The sequence below is a fragment of the Ambystoma mexicanum genome, chromosome 12 (assembly GCF_040938575.1).
Source record: "Ambystoma mexicanum isolate Mex_15411 chromosome 12, UKY_AmexF1_1, whole genome shotgun sequence".
Taxonomy (NCBI): domain Eukaryota; kingdom Metazoa; phylum Chordata; class Amphibia; order Caudata; family Ambystomatidae; genus Ambystoma; species Ambystoma mexicanum.
The window spans coordinates 1,163,203,715-1,163,221,181 of record NC_090936.1 but is presented as its reverse complement, the minus strand read 5'-3'; the positions used below and the strand labels follow the sequence as shown (position 1 = coordinate 1,163,221,181).

The window sequence follows — 17,467 nt, the reverse complement described above, 5'->3', positions numbered from 1 at the left end:
TGGACGGGGTCGTACCTGTCGAGCAGTTTGTATAAGGTTGACATTTTTCCTTTGGGTGGGTTTGACGTGAGTGTCCGCTCTAGGTATGTTAGATCTCTGCCGCCTAGTTTCCTGGCTGCTCCGCTGGATAACCAGTGCCTGAGCTGGGCATAACAGAATCTTTCCATCTCGGGGACCAAGAATTTGGCCTTGCATTCCTCGAAGTTTAGCGGGTTCCCGTTCTCGAAGAAGTCCACCATAGTTCTCAGGGCGCCCTCCTGCCATTTGTTGAAGGTGTTCGGGGCGAGTCCCGGGTAGAAGTCAGGGTTGCCCCAGATTGGGGTGAGCGGGCCCGTCGGGCTCCTGCATTTCCAGAGGTGAGCCGCTTTCTTGCAATTCAACACTGTGTTCCCCGTTGCCGGTAGCGGGCCCATGTGCCGGGGCGCATCGCGTTCTTTCATGTGTGGGAGTGCTTCAATCGGGGTGGTGCTCCAGTCCTCTTCCAGCTTCAGCCATCTGGCCCGATTGGTGGTTGTTTTCCAGGCAAAAGCGTGTGAAAGCTGGGCTGCAAGGCAGTTCCTGGCCACGGCTGGGACACCCAGGCCACCGATGGCAGGTCCGCGGAGCATATTGTGTCTTGGAATTCGCGGTTCTTGCCCTCCCAGACATATTTCAGAATGTCTTTTTGCAGGGCTTTTTTTTTGGGGGGGACGGTTGTGGGGAGCGCCAGGCAGAAGTAGAGCAGTCTCGGGAGCAGGTTCATTTTCAGCGCCGAGATGTGGCCAAACCAGGAGATTTCCTGCTTGCACCAGCGCCCCAGGTCATCTCTGAGTTCTCTGGATAGTTGTGGGAAATTTGTTCTGTATATGTTTTCCGACGTAGACGGGATCTGGACCCCCAGGTAGTTTATCTGTGCTTTAGCCCACGGGATCGGAGAGGAGGCCTGCAGACGCTTCCTGATGGGGTCCGGCACGTTGACTTGGCAATGTTTATCGTGAACCCCCAAGGCTTCCCTGAATTCCTCTAGCTCTTCCCATAGAGCCTGCATGGACCCCTCTGCTTGAGTGAGTATATAGTCCGCGTAGAGGGCAGTTTATTAGGATTCCCCCTTAAGTTCCAGGCCCTGGATTGTTGGGTTCCCCCGGATCCTGCTGGCAATCGGTTCCACAGAGAGAGCAAAGATAAGCGGGGAGAAGGGGCACCCTTGCCTGGTCCCTCTCGCAATGCTGATTTTCCTGGAACAAGCTGCGTTCAGTCTCAGGTGGGTGGTCGGATGCTGGGTCCAACCCGATCTTAAGTGAGCCTCAAAGTATTCAGTGGTCAGGGGTAGAGCAGGAAAGGCAGGAAAGCGGGGTAAAAGGTCCAGTATGGCGCAGTCCAGCCGGAGTCTCTTCAGTATTGCAGATAAGTAAAGTTTGTTTTACAAAGGCAAGGGAATCTGGTTGTTCCCTTGTAGGTTTGCCCCAAGGACCAGTGTACGAAGGCCTAGTTAGAGTACAATGCATATCTGTGCTACAAAAGCTGGGAAACTGAGGCTGCGTCCTTCCCGTTTCAAACCCCACTATGAGGATTTTTAGCAGAGCTGAACTTGTTAGCCCCCGAAAGTACTCTTTCCTACTGACTTCAGACTGCCTTCTTGGTCATCCCTGAATACCTCAATCACAGACCCGGCTCCAGGCACTATCAGATTGTAAAGGCAAGGACTGGACAGGATTACTGCTAAATGCACGTTCCGCTCTTGCACACTGCGATCATATTTTTGATGTACTTAGTATTTACTTGCCTGATACATTTTTCTGACTGAAACCTGCTTCAACACAACATCCGGTCCTGACTTTGTACAGCTGCTACACCCCCAGGCTACACACTAAAACATCTTGACCGGCCCGGCCACACAGTTGGAGGCGATGTAGCTTTTATACACTCTGCTTATCTTGAATGCTCTATGATCCCCTTTACTCACACCTTGCCCTGCAAACTCCTCACTCAATTTTCTGCGACTCCTAACTGGTCTATTCACTTTCTTGTGGTTTACCGGCCCCCTGCATGTCTCTCACTCTATTTCATAAATTATTTCTTACAACTGAGTGCGGATATCTCTCACCTACTCTAACCTCATTATTCTAGGTGATTCCAATGTACATGTTAACGATAATAACTATTCCCAAGCAGCTAAACTTTTTGCTGACATGGTGGACCTTGATCTGCATGTCTGCAACCAGCTTTCTAATCACAACAAAGGTAACACCTTATATATTATTTTTTCTCTAGAAGACTCTTTAGTCACTTTCACCCCACTACCTGTTATTTGGTCAGATCGCTATATCTTATATCTTACCATTCTTAATTTTATCGCTGTCTACCTCATTCAGACCTAGGGGACCTCTGCATTCCTGTCTGCGTCAGTGACCAAAGACCCCAGACCAAATTGCATCTCATCTTAAAGATATTTTAGCAAATCAAGTATTCCAGTGGAGATCAATTTGATCCCTGTACATCTCTTACTATTGCTCTGTCAACTATGGCGGACACTTTAGCACCACTAAAATGTGCCCCGAGCTGCTCCACACCCACAGCCCCTTGGTTCACATCTGAACTTCTGCCCTTCAAACAAGCAGTCCGTAGGGCCGAACGGAAATGGAGGCTTAGATACGATTCTGACTCATGAACACTATATAATCTGGCTTCTCAGGCCTACGACAAGGCCATTTAGGCTGCACATTCTCTACGCAGAACTCATTCTAACATCGTCCTGCTCTTCTTGTGAATTATTCAAACTTGTAAATGAGTTATCCACCCCCTCCCGCATGGCTCATGGCCCCTCTCGCTCCCAAGCAACGTGTAATGATAAGTTCTTTTTTCCAGTAAAAAAAAATCACAGAAATCCAGAATTCTATCTCCCCCAACGGTCCCAACAGATCTACTGCTGATTTTTCATGTAAACCCAAATAATCTTTTTACTTTGACGCAGTCTCTGATCAGACTGTGCACAAAACACTAAATCATCTCAATCCGCCTCACATACGGATCCCATCCACTTCACCTGCTACAATCTTTACCATCTGATTGCATTGCTTTACTTACTACAGCTGTTAAATATTCCTTCGCACATGGTTTGATCCCTCCTTCTCTCAAGCCTGCTGTTGTGGCTCTGCTTCTGAAGCAACCTCACCTCAACCCCCTCCCTTCCTGACAAATACCGTCCTGTCTCACTTCTCCCAGCCATCATGAAACTTATGGAAGTGATAGTCACACCCCAGCCTTCTCTGTTTTTAGAGTCAAATGACCTTCACTGTTTCCAAACAGGTTTAGACCCGCTATGGGAACTGAATCAGTAATGATTTCGGTTCTCGATGACCTTGCGCTGATGCTAGACCGCAGAGAGTCTGGTGTTTAGATTCTTCTTGACTTCTACGCGGCTTTTAATGCAGTCGACCACAGCTCAGTGGCTGGCACAGGCAGGTTTTAGAGGCACATCAGACTGGTTTATTTCTTTTCTGTCTGACCGTCAACAGTCTCATTGGTCCCTTTTTCTGCTGCACCATACAGTGACGTGTGGTGTCCCCCAGGGTTCCTCTCTCACCCCTTTACTGTTTTATCGTTTATCTCTGCCCTCTTGCTGATCTTACTTCCTCTTTTGGTATCCGTTTTTACACATATGTGGATGGCACACAACTACTCTTTTGTCTCGACTCCCAGACATCTGATCTTTCTTTTACTCTGAACAACCGTCTGACAGCAGTTTCCGTTTGGATGGCTAACAATAGTCTTGAACTTAACGGCAGTAAAACTGAAGTTTTGTTCTTTGGAACCGCCGCCCCTAGCGCGTCCTGGAATTCCACCTGCTGGCCTGAGTCTTTCAGCCATCTGCCACACTTTGTCCTATTGTCAAAAGCCTAGGAGTAAAAATCCTCCCCTCTGGCTCCCATGAGGCTCAAATTTCCTCAGTCTGTGGCACAGGTTTTCTCAAATAAAAATTACTTAGGAAATGTCTGCCTTTTCTTCCTTCTAATTGCTGAACCATGGTGGTTACCTCTTCTACAATAGGCTCTCCTGACTACTGTAATGGGATCTTCCTAGGTCAACCACTCTGTCTTACCCAAAGAGTTCAGATCTTTCAGACCGCTGCAGCCCGCTTAGAATTTCAGGCTCCCCGATCTGACCATGTCACCATGTTATTGGGTAAACTATACTGGCTTCCAGTTAGGAAACTGATTGAGTTCAAGGTCCTGTGTATTGCCTTAACGGCCTTACTTTTCTGCACCACAAAGCATATACTTCTTCCCCCAGGCAATGTTCCTTGTTGTGCCACGATTCCAGAAGTCGAGATCAGTAGGCCGCTCCTTTTCTGTCAAAGCACCTAGGCTTTGGAACGCTCTGCCTCTGGCACTCTGAGCTTTACCTGAGGAGTTCAGTTTTCTGTAACTTTTCTGTTTGTGCTGCCTTTGTTTTGGTTTTTGACTCCCCACTGGTCTCTCCCACCCAGTGCCCAGATGCCTCCGGGCCTTGGCTCGCGCTTTAGAAATTTCAATACATACAATGGGTGGTCCACCCCAATGTAACAGAATGGGCGACCTGGAGGAGTGCGAGATAAAGCTATCTGCAGCCCCGAGGATCATGGGATCAAGCGAGCAACCCACAGGTAAGTTGTACCAGGGGTAGGACAGTACCTTCAGGTGATGAAACAGTTGCTGCAGGACGGTTCCAGCGGTGAGGTGAAAGCAGGCCCGGTCACTGGTTTCTCAGTCTTAACGGCAGAAGAAAGGGACTTCCGTGGATCTGGCAGCAGCTCTCGTGCAGACGGACACACAGAAAAGGATCTTCTCGGTTCTGGCTTGTTGGTGCCTTTTTCAGGCTTGGTTGAAGGACAGTTGTTGCAGCGGGTGATTCTTCTAATTTTTTCGTCCTCCTCTCCGGTGAGGGGCTTTTGGTAGCCAGATCAGGTCACTGCAGGCTTAGAATGATGCCCACAAAGATTTGGGCGAAACCGTGCATCAGGAGACTATGCCGCTGTATTAGCGGTTTGTAGGCCATGGAGGTCGCAGCTCTTCAAGGTATGGTGCATAATGCAGTTTGTCTTGGGACTGGTTAGCCCCACAAGTTCAAGGGAGGAAGTCATAGTCTTCGGAACTTCCCTGTCACTTAGAAGTTGAGGTTAGGACAGCAGCGGTTACTCAGCAGGTGCTGGCGGTCGCTGGAAGTTTCTGGTGTCTTCTTTCATTCTTTATATTCTTCTGTTCCATTGGTCGACTGTGGGTTTCAGCTCCAGGACCTCCTGGAGTCCACCAATCGTACCCCATGCACCATTCAAACTTGGGGATGGCTGTCCAGTGTGGACAGCCAGTCTCCAATTTTGAACTGGTTTCTCTCAGGCACACTGCAGGACAAAGTACAGGGGAGTGTCGGTTTACCTCTCCCAGTCCCTGCCCTGCCAGTCACTCAAAGCGGTCTCGCTGGCTTTCCAAGCGAAGTCTGGCGAAGACAATGGGACAAGAGGACCCTCCCCCACCTAGCAGGGTTGAAGAAGAAATAAGAAAGGACAGGCCATGTTTAGGGCTTAAAAAATACAGACACCATTTTGGGCACATGGTGTCTCTTGTGTTCCCCTACCGCAGCTTTGAAGACAGCCTGCAATGAAAGTTCACAAAATGTTGTGTAAAAGGTACACTGCCACCAGCCTAAACAGATAGACCTGTCACAGTAACCAAAAATCTACTGGCGAGTCGAGAAAAGGAATACATTGGATCCCCTCAACACTGCACTTTAGGCGGGATGTGCTGATGCTGAAAAATAAAACACAGGTGGGATAAAAAGTATTCCCCTACTTAGGTAACTTTTAAGAGTTTGTCAAGTAAAGTAAAAACAATCACAGGTAAGTTCTAGGAGCCTCTAGTAACACTGCACAGAAAGTGCTTTAGTGAAGTGTAGATGTCTTTTCAAATTGGAGGAAAGCATTGATCCACAAAGAGGTAAAAAGGGTTGCCATGATTAGAATAAAAGAATGAGTGAGCATGTAAATGGTTCCTGCTCACTCAGGAGAATCAGTCCAATCCAAGAGTCCAACAAAAAGTGCTGGGGGACTCCCAGTTGAAGAGAATTTCGCACAAAGATGGAAATCTACTCAAACACTCATGTGGTTTATGTGAGTTTGTTTTGTTTGATTACTTTGTTGGTGACATTGACTGTGCAAATACTGTGGATCTCTGTAGCTATTGGATCACATATACTGCATTTCTGTTAATGAAAGTTTCTCCTCATATGTATCAATGTATACCCTTTTTGATTGCTTCCTGTATTAATATACACTGCCAGCTTGCAAAGAATTGTCTTGTTCTCCATAATAGTCACTCTCTTTGTCTGGATACGCTTTCGCTACACATTAAGTGCCATAAATGCTCTGACATCTTCATTTTCTGCCCCACTTCAAGGGATATAATGTCTAAGCCCAGCCCATAGTACAGTCATGTGCCACATCGACTGGCTAGTTTGATCAGTGATATAAAAGATGCATGTCTTCTTCCTGCTCTTTTTCATTTTTGGATTCTTTCCCCCCTCTGAAGCATCCCGACATGTACGAGCGAGCTGTCCTGAGGAAAGACCATCAGAAGAAGTATGGTGCTACCGTGGATCTATGGAGTATTGGCGTGACATTTTACCATGCTGCCACCGGCAGCCTTCCCTTCAGACCCTTTGAGGGGCCTCGCAGGAATAAGGAGATGATGTAAGTTGATAAGGAGAAACCCTCCGTAATTGGCCATGGGTGTTTTATTTGCTAAGTTTAGTGTTACAACTTCAAAAAAAGGCTTTGCAGAAACGGACATTAGAGTTGTTCCACATCATTCGAATCCGAGCTTGGTGTTGTGCCCTGAAACCATACGCTTGTTTACTACTGCTTATGTGAATGTTAAATTGACTAGATCTAGATCTGTGATACGCCGGCCAAGTGTGTGCATTATTTTAGCCATGCAGCCTTCATTATTGATTGCATAGTGAAGGCGAGCGTCCCCCAGATAGCACGATCCTCCCCACAATGAGAGACAATAATGGACTCTCCCAAGATGGGAATAAGGCTAGGACAAAGTGCGGGTGAGCTTAAATGGGAGTTTATCAATCAGAATAGGGCATGCAAAGGACTCTGCAAACTCTGAGAGCGCTCTGACTGACAATAGCAAAGACAGGCGTATATATTTACAAAAAAAGTCATAACCTACATGCTATAGGGGGCACAAGTTTGTTGGCATTGGGTGGCGACGACTAACTCTAGGTGCTGCTGCAATGTGGTTTGCCGTGGTCGGTGGACGTCACTGGTTACCCTCGTGGGCTGGGCCGGGCAGGTCAGCTGGGCTCATCCGGACGGTGTTGTTGTGCCAGCCGTGACCAGTGTCAGTGATGAACGTCTTTCCTGACTTTCTGCCCTAAGGCCACGCACACCGCAGTCATTCAACATTGCAATATTATCTTCTCCGATAAATCTTCCAATAGGTTATTCTACAGGTTAATGCAACACAGGAGGAATGCAGCTAGAGTAGGGTCTTTTGGTGATACATCAATACATGGTTACCATCGTCCTGTTGACCGGGTATCATAGGTCGCGAGGTTGGGTCTCAGGGCATGGGACGGGCTGTCCAAGTTATCATGTCTTGTTAGAAGTCATTATGAATGTGTTCCTGTAGTGTTGCTATAATATTGGGTGTCCTAATTTTACAGGGGCCATTAACCTAAGGTGAGCCGGTGGGTCGTGGAGCCTAAGAAAGGGCGCCTTTGGATCTGTGTTTTAAGGCCGGGGTTTACTGCTGGGTTGTAAATAATTCAGGTGGCAGGCCGTGGCCTTGGGTGCTGCGGGGGGAATGTGAATGTTTGAAGCGGCTCCAGCCGAATTGGGGGAGGTGGAGCAGAGCAGCACAGGCCTCTGCTTTTTCGTCTGGCAGGCTTCAATGGGAGGAAGAGGGAATGGCCTTGCATATGCTCATGAAGGTATTTTCCTTGTGTGTTGCAGATTTAAGTGCAAGAGACATAAACATTCACATAATATACAATACTCGTTGAGTCTTTTCAAAGCTTATGTTTTGACATTGTTAGAGCCTTTCACATGGCCATTTCAAACGCGTTACCTATACACTAAGTATTTAACAACCACAACATTTTGTTACATTTCTATACATGTGCGGTAAGCGATGTAGTAGTAAGGTTTGTGGAGCACGCAGGAACAACCCGCTAATAAGACTGACGGCAGTGACACATAGTGAGCTTGGACGTACCTATGGTGCATTTTCGTGCACCACTTACATGAGCTCCCAATAGGGTTGTATTTGTCTTCCTTTGCACTCTAGCAGCATTAGTTCAGTTATGGCATGGGACCTGGGGGTGCAATCTTCTCGGCGAAACACATAACATGAAAACCCCAGGGCACTTTTACCAATTGCGCATAGCTACAGGGATGTGGGTACTTCATCCCGAATGTCATATAAGCACACATTCTGCCATCTTCATGGAGGTTACAGGTTTTCAGTCAGAAAGGTCATGGGGAGAAAAATTTCATCACAGGTGGTTTGCTCATTAGTATTTGGGGACTCTGCTTTTGTCAGGGGACCATTTTACAGTTCTTTTCCACCCCGGCCCTGCTGGCGGGGTCATACTGGGAACAGCGATACACTGCGGAAGGTGAAATGTTACAGTGTTGGTATCTAACACTAGCTCATGTCCGTCTGTTCGTGGGAACCGGCTCTCAGCGGATCTGCCAGAGAGCTGCGGCCACAGGGATAAGTGAATCTCTCCAAGGGTGGGGGCCGCTCTGTGGTGCACAGGGCTCAAACCATCTTTATTTCACAAAATGGTTTCCAGGGCCTAGCTAAATACAGCATGTTTGGTCAATGTCTTCAGCCAGTGGCCCACCCACCACCTGGGCCCTGGTGGCAGGGGGAACCCCTGACGAGCCATGGACTTCATAGGGGGGAAGAGGATGCAGGGTAGGGGTGTCCCTTGGATCAATCCTCCCATACAATAGTCATACTTTTAGGATTATGGAATAAAGCCATCCTAACGTGCCTGACAAATGATCACAAGTCTTTTTTTGCCACCCCAGTAAATTTGATTTGAATTCTCCTAGGATGGAGACTTGAGAGTGAAGTGTGATGAATCCAAGGAATTTGTCCCCTCTCCTCAAGGGGAAGCCCCCTTGTGGAGAGGGGTTACCTCCCTAGTCCTCTATGTGACTAGGGAGGTGTGAGCCTTGTAAGAAACCGGAGGGTTTTCTCCCAAGTAGACCTCATGGAAACCCTTATTCAAGTGGCCAGGGGAGGGCTCGTGCTCTCAGTTCCCAACCCTGGGGATGGACGAGCGAGGGAAGATCACCTGGATTGGGGTACCCGGGGTTATGCTTGGGGAAATGCCCCAGTTGATACGTGGTATGTTACCAGGGGAGATGATGAGCGGGAGATCCCTGAGACTTTATGGGCTGTACCTCATCTGCCCCCCTTGTTCCCATTAGATCTCTCAAGCCGAGATCAAACAACCCCTCCGTTCGTAATCAATCCTCCAAGTCTGAATTTCCATTACACCCAAAAAGCACAACTCCCAGAATCTTTGTTTCTTTGGTCTCCATTCGAATACTCCCTATCCTTCTTTCCGTTCCTCTGATTATCATTTTCTGCATTCCCTACTTGTACAGACAAAACACTACGATTCCCAACAATCCCCTTCATTCATGTCACGACCCCAGCTATTCCTGCTTACCCTGCAAACCCTACCAAACACGTCCCCCCTGATTGTCATTTCCCAAAATCCCAACCTACTATGACGGAACACTATCGTTCCCATGATACTCTATGTTCTGTTCTTCATCCCGGTCATTCTCGCCCATTTAACGAACCCTTCAAAACCTATCCTTCCGAGAGCACCCCCAACCCAAATGCAAAGGATATGATCCCATACAACACCTCTTTCCCTTCTGATTCTGTAGGATGCTCTGACATTCAAACTTCCCCTTTTCCGACACAAACACTTGCGCCCACCACAAACAGACTAATGTTAAGCCTCTGTACCTGACATGTCCCAATCCGAGGGTCAGGCAAAGTCAGATGATTAACTTGAACCACACACACCTCTGATGGCCCTTCCTTTTCCCCACAGGGTTAAAAGGTGGAGCAAGCGAGCGCAGTAAGAGGAAGGCGAGCACTACAGACAGTACAACGAGACAGCTAACCTGCAGCAGTTCAAGAAAATTAGAAAGGAGGCAGGAAGCAATAGGGTGGCGAGGAGAGAAGTGACCTTGCCCTTTTCATCCCAGACCCGCAGAGCCTTTCTGCAAGAGAGCTTAAGACCGCGAGCAATGGCACAAGCATCCTGCAGCAGATGTCGGCGGTACACCTATGCCGATAAGCAGGAACGAGGGAAACTCCTGCACCCGTGGTTCCGGCATTGACTCCAAAGAGGCAACAGCCAAGCTGTTCCTCACAGCCGGTGAGTCGAGGGCAGAATCGATAAGAACCGGGATGTGTTGAATGAGAAGCACAAAGTGGCATTTTGCACCAAGTTTAACAAACTTTGAATGAACTGTAAAAAGGCGGAAGGGGAGCCCAGCTGCAGAGGGAAACCGGCACCACTTGGGTGCTAATTCATTAGACTCTGGTCGAGCCCCATATAAGAGAAACTAGAAGTATCAGAAGGCCATAGGAGGGCCAGCGAAATAGGTCAAAGTGGTCATACAGAGGGTCGAGCAAAATCCCAGTTCAATCGAAAGACTTTGATCTATAAGCACTTTGACAGCACGGGACGACTTCCGCATCGAGAGAGAAAAAGGGGAAGTGAATTCCATAACAATTGAGAGTAAAGTGAATATGAAGTCAAGAGGGCTCCGAGCTCGACCGAGGGAGATCCGGGGGTGAAGCCATCACCCAAGAAAAAGACCTTAAGACATAGCGGGAGGAGAAATCCTGCAAGACTCAAGCCGGACCGAGGGAGATCCAGGAGTGAAGCTATCACCAAAGTTGTTTGGTCAAGGAACATTGATATGTTTGCGGAATACGATACAAGAAGGGTCAGCACCCTGAAGAGGGGGAACCAGGGGTGAAATAGTCACCCTACGTGAAACTGTGATAAGTGAATGAGAAGGGTCGACTCCCATAAGAAGGCAACCCAGGGGTGATCCCGTCACCCAGCGAACATTGCAAATGAACGTTCATTTGTTAAAGGAACTTTTGTTTTTGTTATTTGACCTCATCAGACCTCGAAGGCAGGAAACTTTCACAGGAAACGAGACTTCGCCATCGACTATGCAGAGAACTGGCATTTGAACTGTCATCTCTTGCTGGAAAGTCTGAGACTGTACTGTGCTCCAAGCTCACTTCTTACCCGTGGTCAAAACGTGGGGAAGGGAGACCCAAGCTACCGCAGACTTGTATAATATTATTTGAGTACACTTCTTTCTTTTCTTGAGAAATATCCCACACCTTTTTTTGTATTCGTTGTGAGGTTTGGCAATAGGTTTCTTAGGATAGGCCCTTTTTTGTTTGACACAACGGCACTAGGATTGTGTCACAAATTTGTGGCAGGATAAACGACAGAAAACGGAACTGATTTTTATTTTTTTCTTAAAAGTCAAGAACGCACAAAACTTTCTCTCTCTTTGATAAGGGTGAACCTTAGGAAAACAGAGCTGGTTGTTCGCTCTCTGAGCTCTGTGAAGAAACTGCAGGGTTGATTACTCAAGTCAGGTAAGAGAGTGATCTCTTTTTTTCATTTTATCCCTTTTGGTGATAAGAATCAGGACGAAGGGGGCGTGGCTAGGCAGCCATGCTGTAGGAGGCACGATCGCAGAGCTCTGCCGAGATCCTGCAGAGATTCGAACCACATGGGCACAAAACGACTGGTAAAGAGCCCAGACTAACAGATACGGATGTCGGAACAGTAGCAGAGCACTCGCTGATTCTCCCGATGAAAAACGGAGTAAGGATCGCAGAGAAAAAAGCGAAAGTAGGCGCCACCTGCGAAAAACAAAATGGCAGGCGCGAGGACCTGAGCAGCCGAGAAAGAACGTCGGAGCTCCGCAACCCGAAAGGAAAAAGTCCACAGGTGCTGCACGACCGACCAGGGAGGGAAACAACACCCATAACATCGGGGGCCCTCTGGAGAGGTGGTGGAGCCGAACCAGGGCGACCCAGGAGGCGGAACAAGGAGCGCCGACAAGGACATCGCGGGAAGACCAGGCCGAGGAAGCCCAGTGGAGAGAAAGGCCACCTGAGCCCCGACAAGGGAGCGAAGCGCACCGGTCGCGACCGCCTCTGTGAAACCACAACAAGGGCCACACGAGTCGGGACGGACGCAACAGCAGGATAAATAAGGACCCCATAGCCCGGAGACCCGCTACAAACTGCGCGGATCACAAGGTGAGGCGTTAACTTGGAGAAGGAGGAAAGTACATTGGGACACACGAACGACAAAGCCCACGGCCGGAGACCTGGGAAATAAGCCTGGGACACCTATCAACTAACAGCGGACCGGACCTAGATCCATTGACCACTACGCAGCATTCAATTGGACCCCAGAGAGAATGTCGAACCGGAAAACGGAAAGTAAATCAAAGCAAACCAGCATAGAAACCTTCACCAAAACACCCAGGAACACGCAATCTATTTAGCCCGACGCAGCAATGGCCTCCTCAAGCACAATACAACGGCTGGGAGACACAAATGATGGACCGATCCTAGAAGCCATAGCGGCCCTGCAAACATCCCTCGAGGCCAAAATGGACACAGCAATAGGCGCCCTAAAGGCGTCAGAAAACAAACTCGACACCGTCATGGTAGATGTAGGCCTTCTCTGCCAGGACGCCAGAAACCTGATGGATAGGGTAACAACAACAGAACAGCAAGTGCAACAAAACACCACAGACGTGGCAGTCGCACAAACGCAAATGTCGGAGGTAATACAGAAGATCAAGATCCTCGAACAAAGGGCAGAAGATGCGGAAGGAAGGGCACGCAGGAATAACATCCGTATACTCGGACTTCCGGAGGGCGAAGAGGGTAGAGACCCCACAGAATATGTTGAGACTATCTTACTCCAAGAGATTGGTGCCGGCAAACTGTCCCAGGGCTTCACGGTGGAGAGGGCACACAGGGCATTGACCAAAAGACCGCAACCCGGTGCCCCTCCAAGAGTGATGATTGCCAGGATTATGAATTTCAAGGACACAGAGAAAATATTATCGTTCTCAAGAGAGGGGGGAGTGATTGAGAAGGGCTCCTCCAAGATCACAATCTACCCAGACTATACAGCGATGGTTCAAAAGCAAAGGGCGAAATTTGGCCCAACTAAAGAGCGCCTCAGGACAGCTGGAGTAAGATACATGCTCCTATACCCAGCCAAACTTAAAGTAATACACCAAGGGAAATCACGTTTCTTCGACTCGACCGAAGAGGTCCACACATGGATGGATCAGCAGGGCTTCCCCCAGCAAAGTCGAAGGAACCGAAATAACAACGAGAATCAGCCTTGCTGAAAACAAAATAAGCGTTAGCCCAAAGAATAAGACGTCAACATATAGAAACATGACCCTGCTAGATGCACAAGATGGAGGAGCGACTTGCCCCATTCCAGCAGAATCGCACAAGAAACCACCCCCCTGAAGAAGAAAGTTCAACAAGTTAGGATGCTAGTTTGGAAGCATCACGCTGCGGCAAGCCAGCCCCACCTCGGTGGACAGAGCGAGAGAAGCGGCGAAGCCCGAGCAGGGGTTGGGTGGCTGGGCGTTAGTTTAAAGGTTATGGTTTATGTATTGGTTAGCAGTAAGTATGACCGACTGGCACATGGCACTACCGATCGGAGAGACAATTTCAGAGACCACAGAATGGCCCGAGAGGGTGGGGAACAAGAAGACACACAGCAACAAATCATGGGAAGTTACCTCGGATGCAAAGGCGGGGTGGCCCTGGAGAGGAGAGGAGAGGAAGACCCCGAGATCTAGAAGGAAGAAAAATAAGCAGAGCAGTGCACAAAACGAATGCTATGGGACGACAGAGCAGAAACAAGCGCAGCACACATGGACCCTGACGAGATAACAATAGCAACCTGGAATGTGCGAGGCCTCAATGAGTATGTTAAAAGGCTCAGAGTGTACGCCTGGTTAAACAGACAAAGTCAAAATAGCAATGCTCCAGGAGACGCACTTTTCATCAGAAAAACAAGCCAAAATGAGCAAGAAATGGAGAGGACAAGTTTATAGCACCACGTATTCGAACTATGCAAGGGGAGCGCTAATATGGATTGCGCCAGGAGTACCGTTCCAGCTAATAAAACAAGAAAGTGACACCGAGGGAAGACTTGTGCTAGTGCATGGTATGCTAGAAAATAAAGAGGTATGCTTGACCAATACCTATGCTCCAAACCACGACGCAACAGAATTCTTCAGAAACATAGCGCCCAAATTGGCCCAATATAGGGAAGCTACGCTCATCTGGGCAGGAGACTTTAACTGTACTTTGAACCCACTCCTCGACAGATCAGATGACAAGTACAGAAAACCAGCCCCCCCTGCCAGGGAGGTCCAGAAAACCCTTGCACAACTGCAGCTGGTGGACGTCTGGAGACAGGTACACGGAGGCGGGAGGGGGTACACACACTATAGCGCACCCCACAGAATATTCACACGAATAGATGACCTATTTACGGGTGCCGAATCTCTAATAGAATTTACAGGCATTAACATTAAGGCACGCACACTCTCAGACCACGCCCCGATACTAGCAACATGGGCGTATACCCATAGGAGAACCCCAATACCGACATGGCGTCTCCGAGCGGAGGCACTGGGGGACAGCGAACTGGAGGAACATTTGCAAGTGGCGATAGATGACTACTTCGAACACAACGAGGGGAGTGTGGGAAGTAGTGCCACGCTCTGGGACGCGTTTAAGGTGGTGATAAGGGAGGCGGCGATTGGGAAGACAGGAGGGCTGAAAGTAGCCATTATGAGAGAACTGGACAAACTAGAAGGAGAAATTAAGGGGGAGGAAAGAAGGGCAGAAAGGGCGGGTGAAGAACCCAGGGAACTCCTAGCACTAAGGACAAGATGTATGGAACTCTGGGAGAAACTGGGGAAGCTAAATTACGGGAAATACTTAGAGGCTGCACGCAGAGGGAGACAAACCAAGCAGGCTCCTAGCATGGCTCACTAAGCAAGAAAACAAAAAGACCCCATAGCAGTACTAATAGACGAAACGGGGGCAGAGGTCAGGAACCAAGAACACATAAACACCCTATTCGCTGATTTGTACGAGAAACTTTACGCCCCTAACCCGGAAGTGGAACCGGAAGACATTCCGGATGCCCTAGCGGAGATAAGATTACCGAAACTAACGGCAGAACAAGCCCAACTATTAGATGCTCCTATTACAGTAGAAGAAATGGAGACGGTGATCTCCAAGCTCCCTTCAGGCAAATCCCCGGGCCCCGATGGACTTCCGGGGGAGTTTTATAAGACATACAAGAGCACTATCGCCCCAAAGTTGTTAGAAACATACCAGGAAGCATATGAGGAATCGCAACTGCCAGACAGCATGTCGGAAACGACAATTGTGCCGATCCTTAAGCCCAGAAAACCCCCAGGGGAGTGTGCGTCATATAGACCAATTTCCCTTCTCAACCAAGACGTCAAGATACTCACAGCGGTCTTAGCGAACCGCTTGAAATTAGTGATACCCACACTGATCCACTCAGACCAAACGGGCTATGTCCCAGGGCGCAACACGCCATGGAACCTCCTCAGACTACATTATGTTATAGAACAGACAAACCAGAGACAGGGCGAATGTGCGGTAGTGTCATTAGACGCCGTCAAAGCATTCGATTCAGTTAGCTGGAAATGGCTGCTGAGTGTCTTGGCCCACTTTGGCATGGGAGAAGGGTTTCTTAGATGGATTAGATTGCTATACAAAGACCCCAGGGCAAGAGTGAAAACAGGGAGACAGATCTCGAAAGCATGGAGAATATACAGGGGAACCAAGCAGGGCTGCCCTCTATCACCGATGTTATACATATTGGCCCTGGAGCCATGGGTTGTGTTCCTCAGGGCAGAATACGAGGACACAGGAATAGATATAGATGGAGTGGTACATCAGGTCTCACTATATGCAGACAATATCCTTCTCTTTGTGGACAATCCGCGCCTTGAGGCCTACCCTGCCTCTTAGAGGCGGCGGAAGCCTACACTAGACTCTCAGGGATTGCCATCAATAAAGAGAAATCTGTCCTCTTCCCCCTGGCCGAATTAAAACGAGTGCCCCGGGATGAACTCCCAGACATGGATCTGGCGTGGGCGCCGCACTCCTTCCGGTATCTAGGAATCGAAATACACCACAACACTGTAGAGTCACACAAACGTAACACACTAGCAGCCCTAGATAAAATACAAAAGGCCATGAGTTTCTGGGGGACACTCCCACTGGGGATGATGGGTAGAGCGGCCATTCTGAAAATGGTGGTGCTTCCAAGATTGCTATATTACTTCACAAACATTCCGCACGCCATACCCAGAGCCTTCTTTAAGAAACTGAATACAATAACACAGGGGTTCCTGTGGGGAGGGGAGAGGTGCAAAATCGCCATGACAACCTTACAGAGAGAGTACGAGGAGGGGGGCATCAGGCTGCCCGATTTTGAAAAGTACTATTTAGCAGGGCAACTGCAATTTGTGGTTAAATGGCTGGGAGAAGACAAATCAATAGATAAAACACTTCTCCGACCAGCACTGAAATCCTACTATCTACGTGATCCCATGGCTCGACAAATCCCTGCTCAAGACCCTACCAAACATGCTGAAGCTCGCAATGGCATTGTCGGCGAGGGCGTGGAGACTACAGAAGATCAAGGACCCTTGTTCAGCTCAGATCCCACTAGCGGGATTAGTAGGTACAGATCCCAAAACACTTGCAATATACAGATCCCAATGGGAAGCGAAGGGTGCAGCACAATTTGGAGATTTGAGGAAAGACAAGCAGTGGGCAGAATTCCAGGACATGGTGGAGGACTGCGACATACACGAAGGTCAATTCATCCTATATAACAGGATAATACTAACAATCAAGAAGAGGTGGCCAGAGTGGCCAGACCAAGAGGACATGGAAGGGGAGTTGGATGCATGGTACGACATATCAGAAGGGGGACACACGACCTCCAGATTGTATGAACAAATGCTAAAAGCTAACAATTCGTAAGTGCTACGCACCAGAGAGAACTGGGAAGAGGAACTCGGTAGACCCCTTGGTGAGGAGGAATGGTCCAGGGTGCTATAATACCCAAAGAAGGTATCAAGGAACGCACGGTTCAGACAAGCACAACTATACGTCACGCATAGGGCATACCTCACGCCTAAGAGAATGAACGCAATGATGCCGGGAGGCCCCCCGCACATGCCCCGTTGCCCGGAAGAGCAAGCAGACATGATACACATGTTCTGGACCTGCCCAGTGATACAGGTCTTTTGGGCCGAAAT

General features: G+C 48.7%; 1 protein-coding gene across 1 annotated transcript in view; it reads left to right on the top strand.

Annotated features, from left to right (window-relative positions):
* Positions 1–17,467, top strand: part of TBK1 (TANK binding kinase 1) — an 814,893-nt gene that overhangs the window by 334,389 nt on the left and 463,037 nt on the right. Inside the window, exon 6 of the mRNA XM_069629775.1 lies at positions 6,540–6,700. Within this exon, the coding sequence (XP_069485876.1) occupies positions 6,540–6,700 (161 nt within the window). The remainder of the gene's footprint in view (positions 1–6,539; positions 6,701–17,467) is intronic.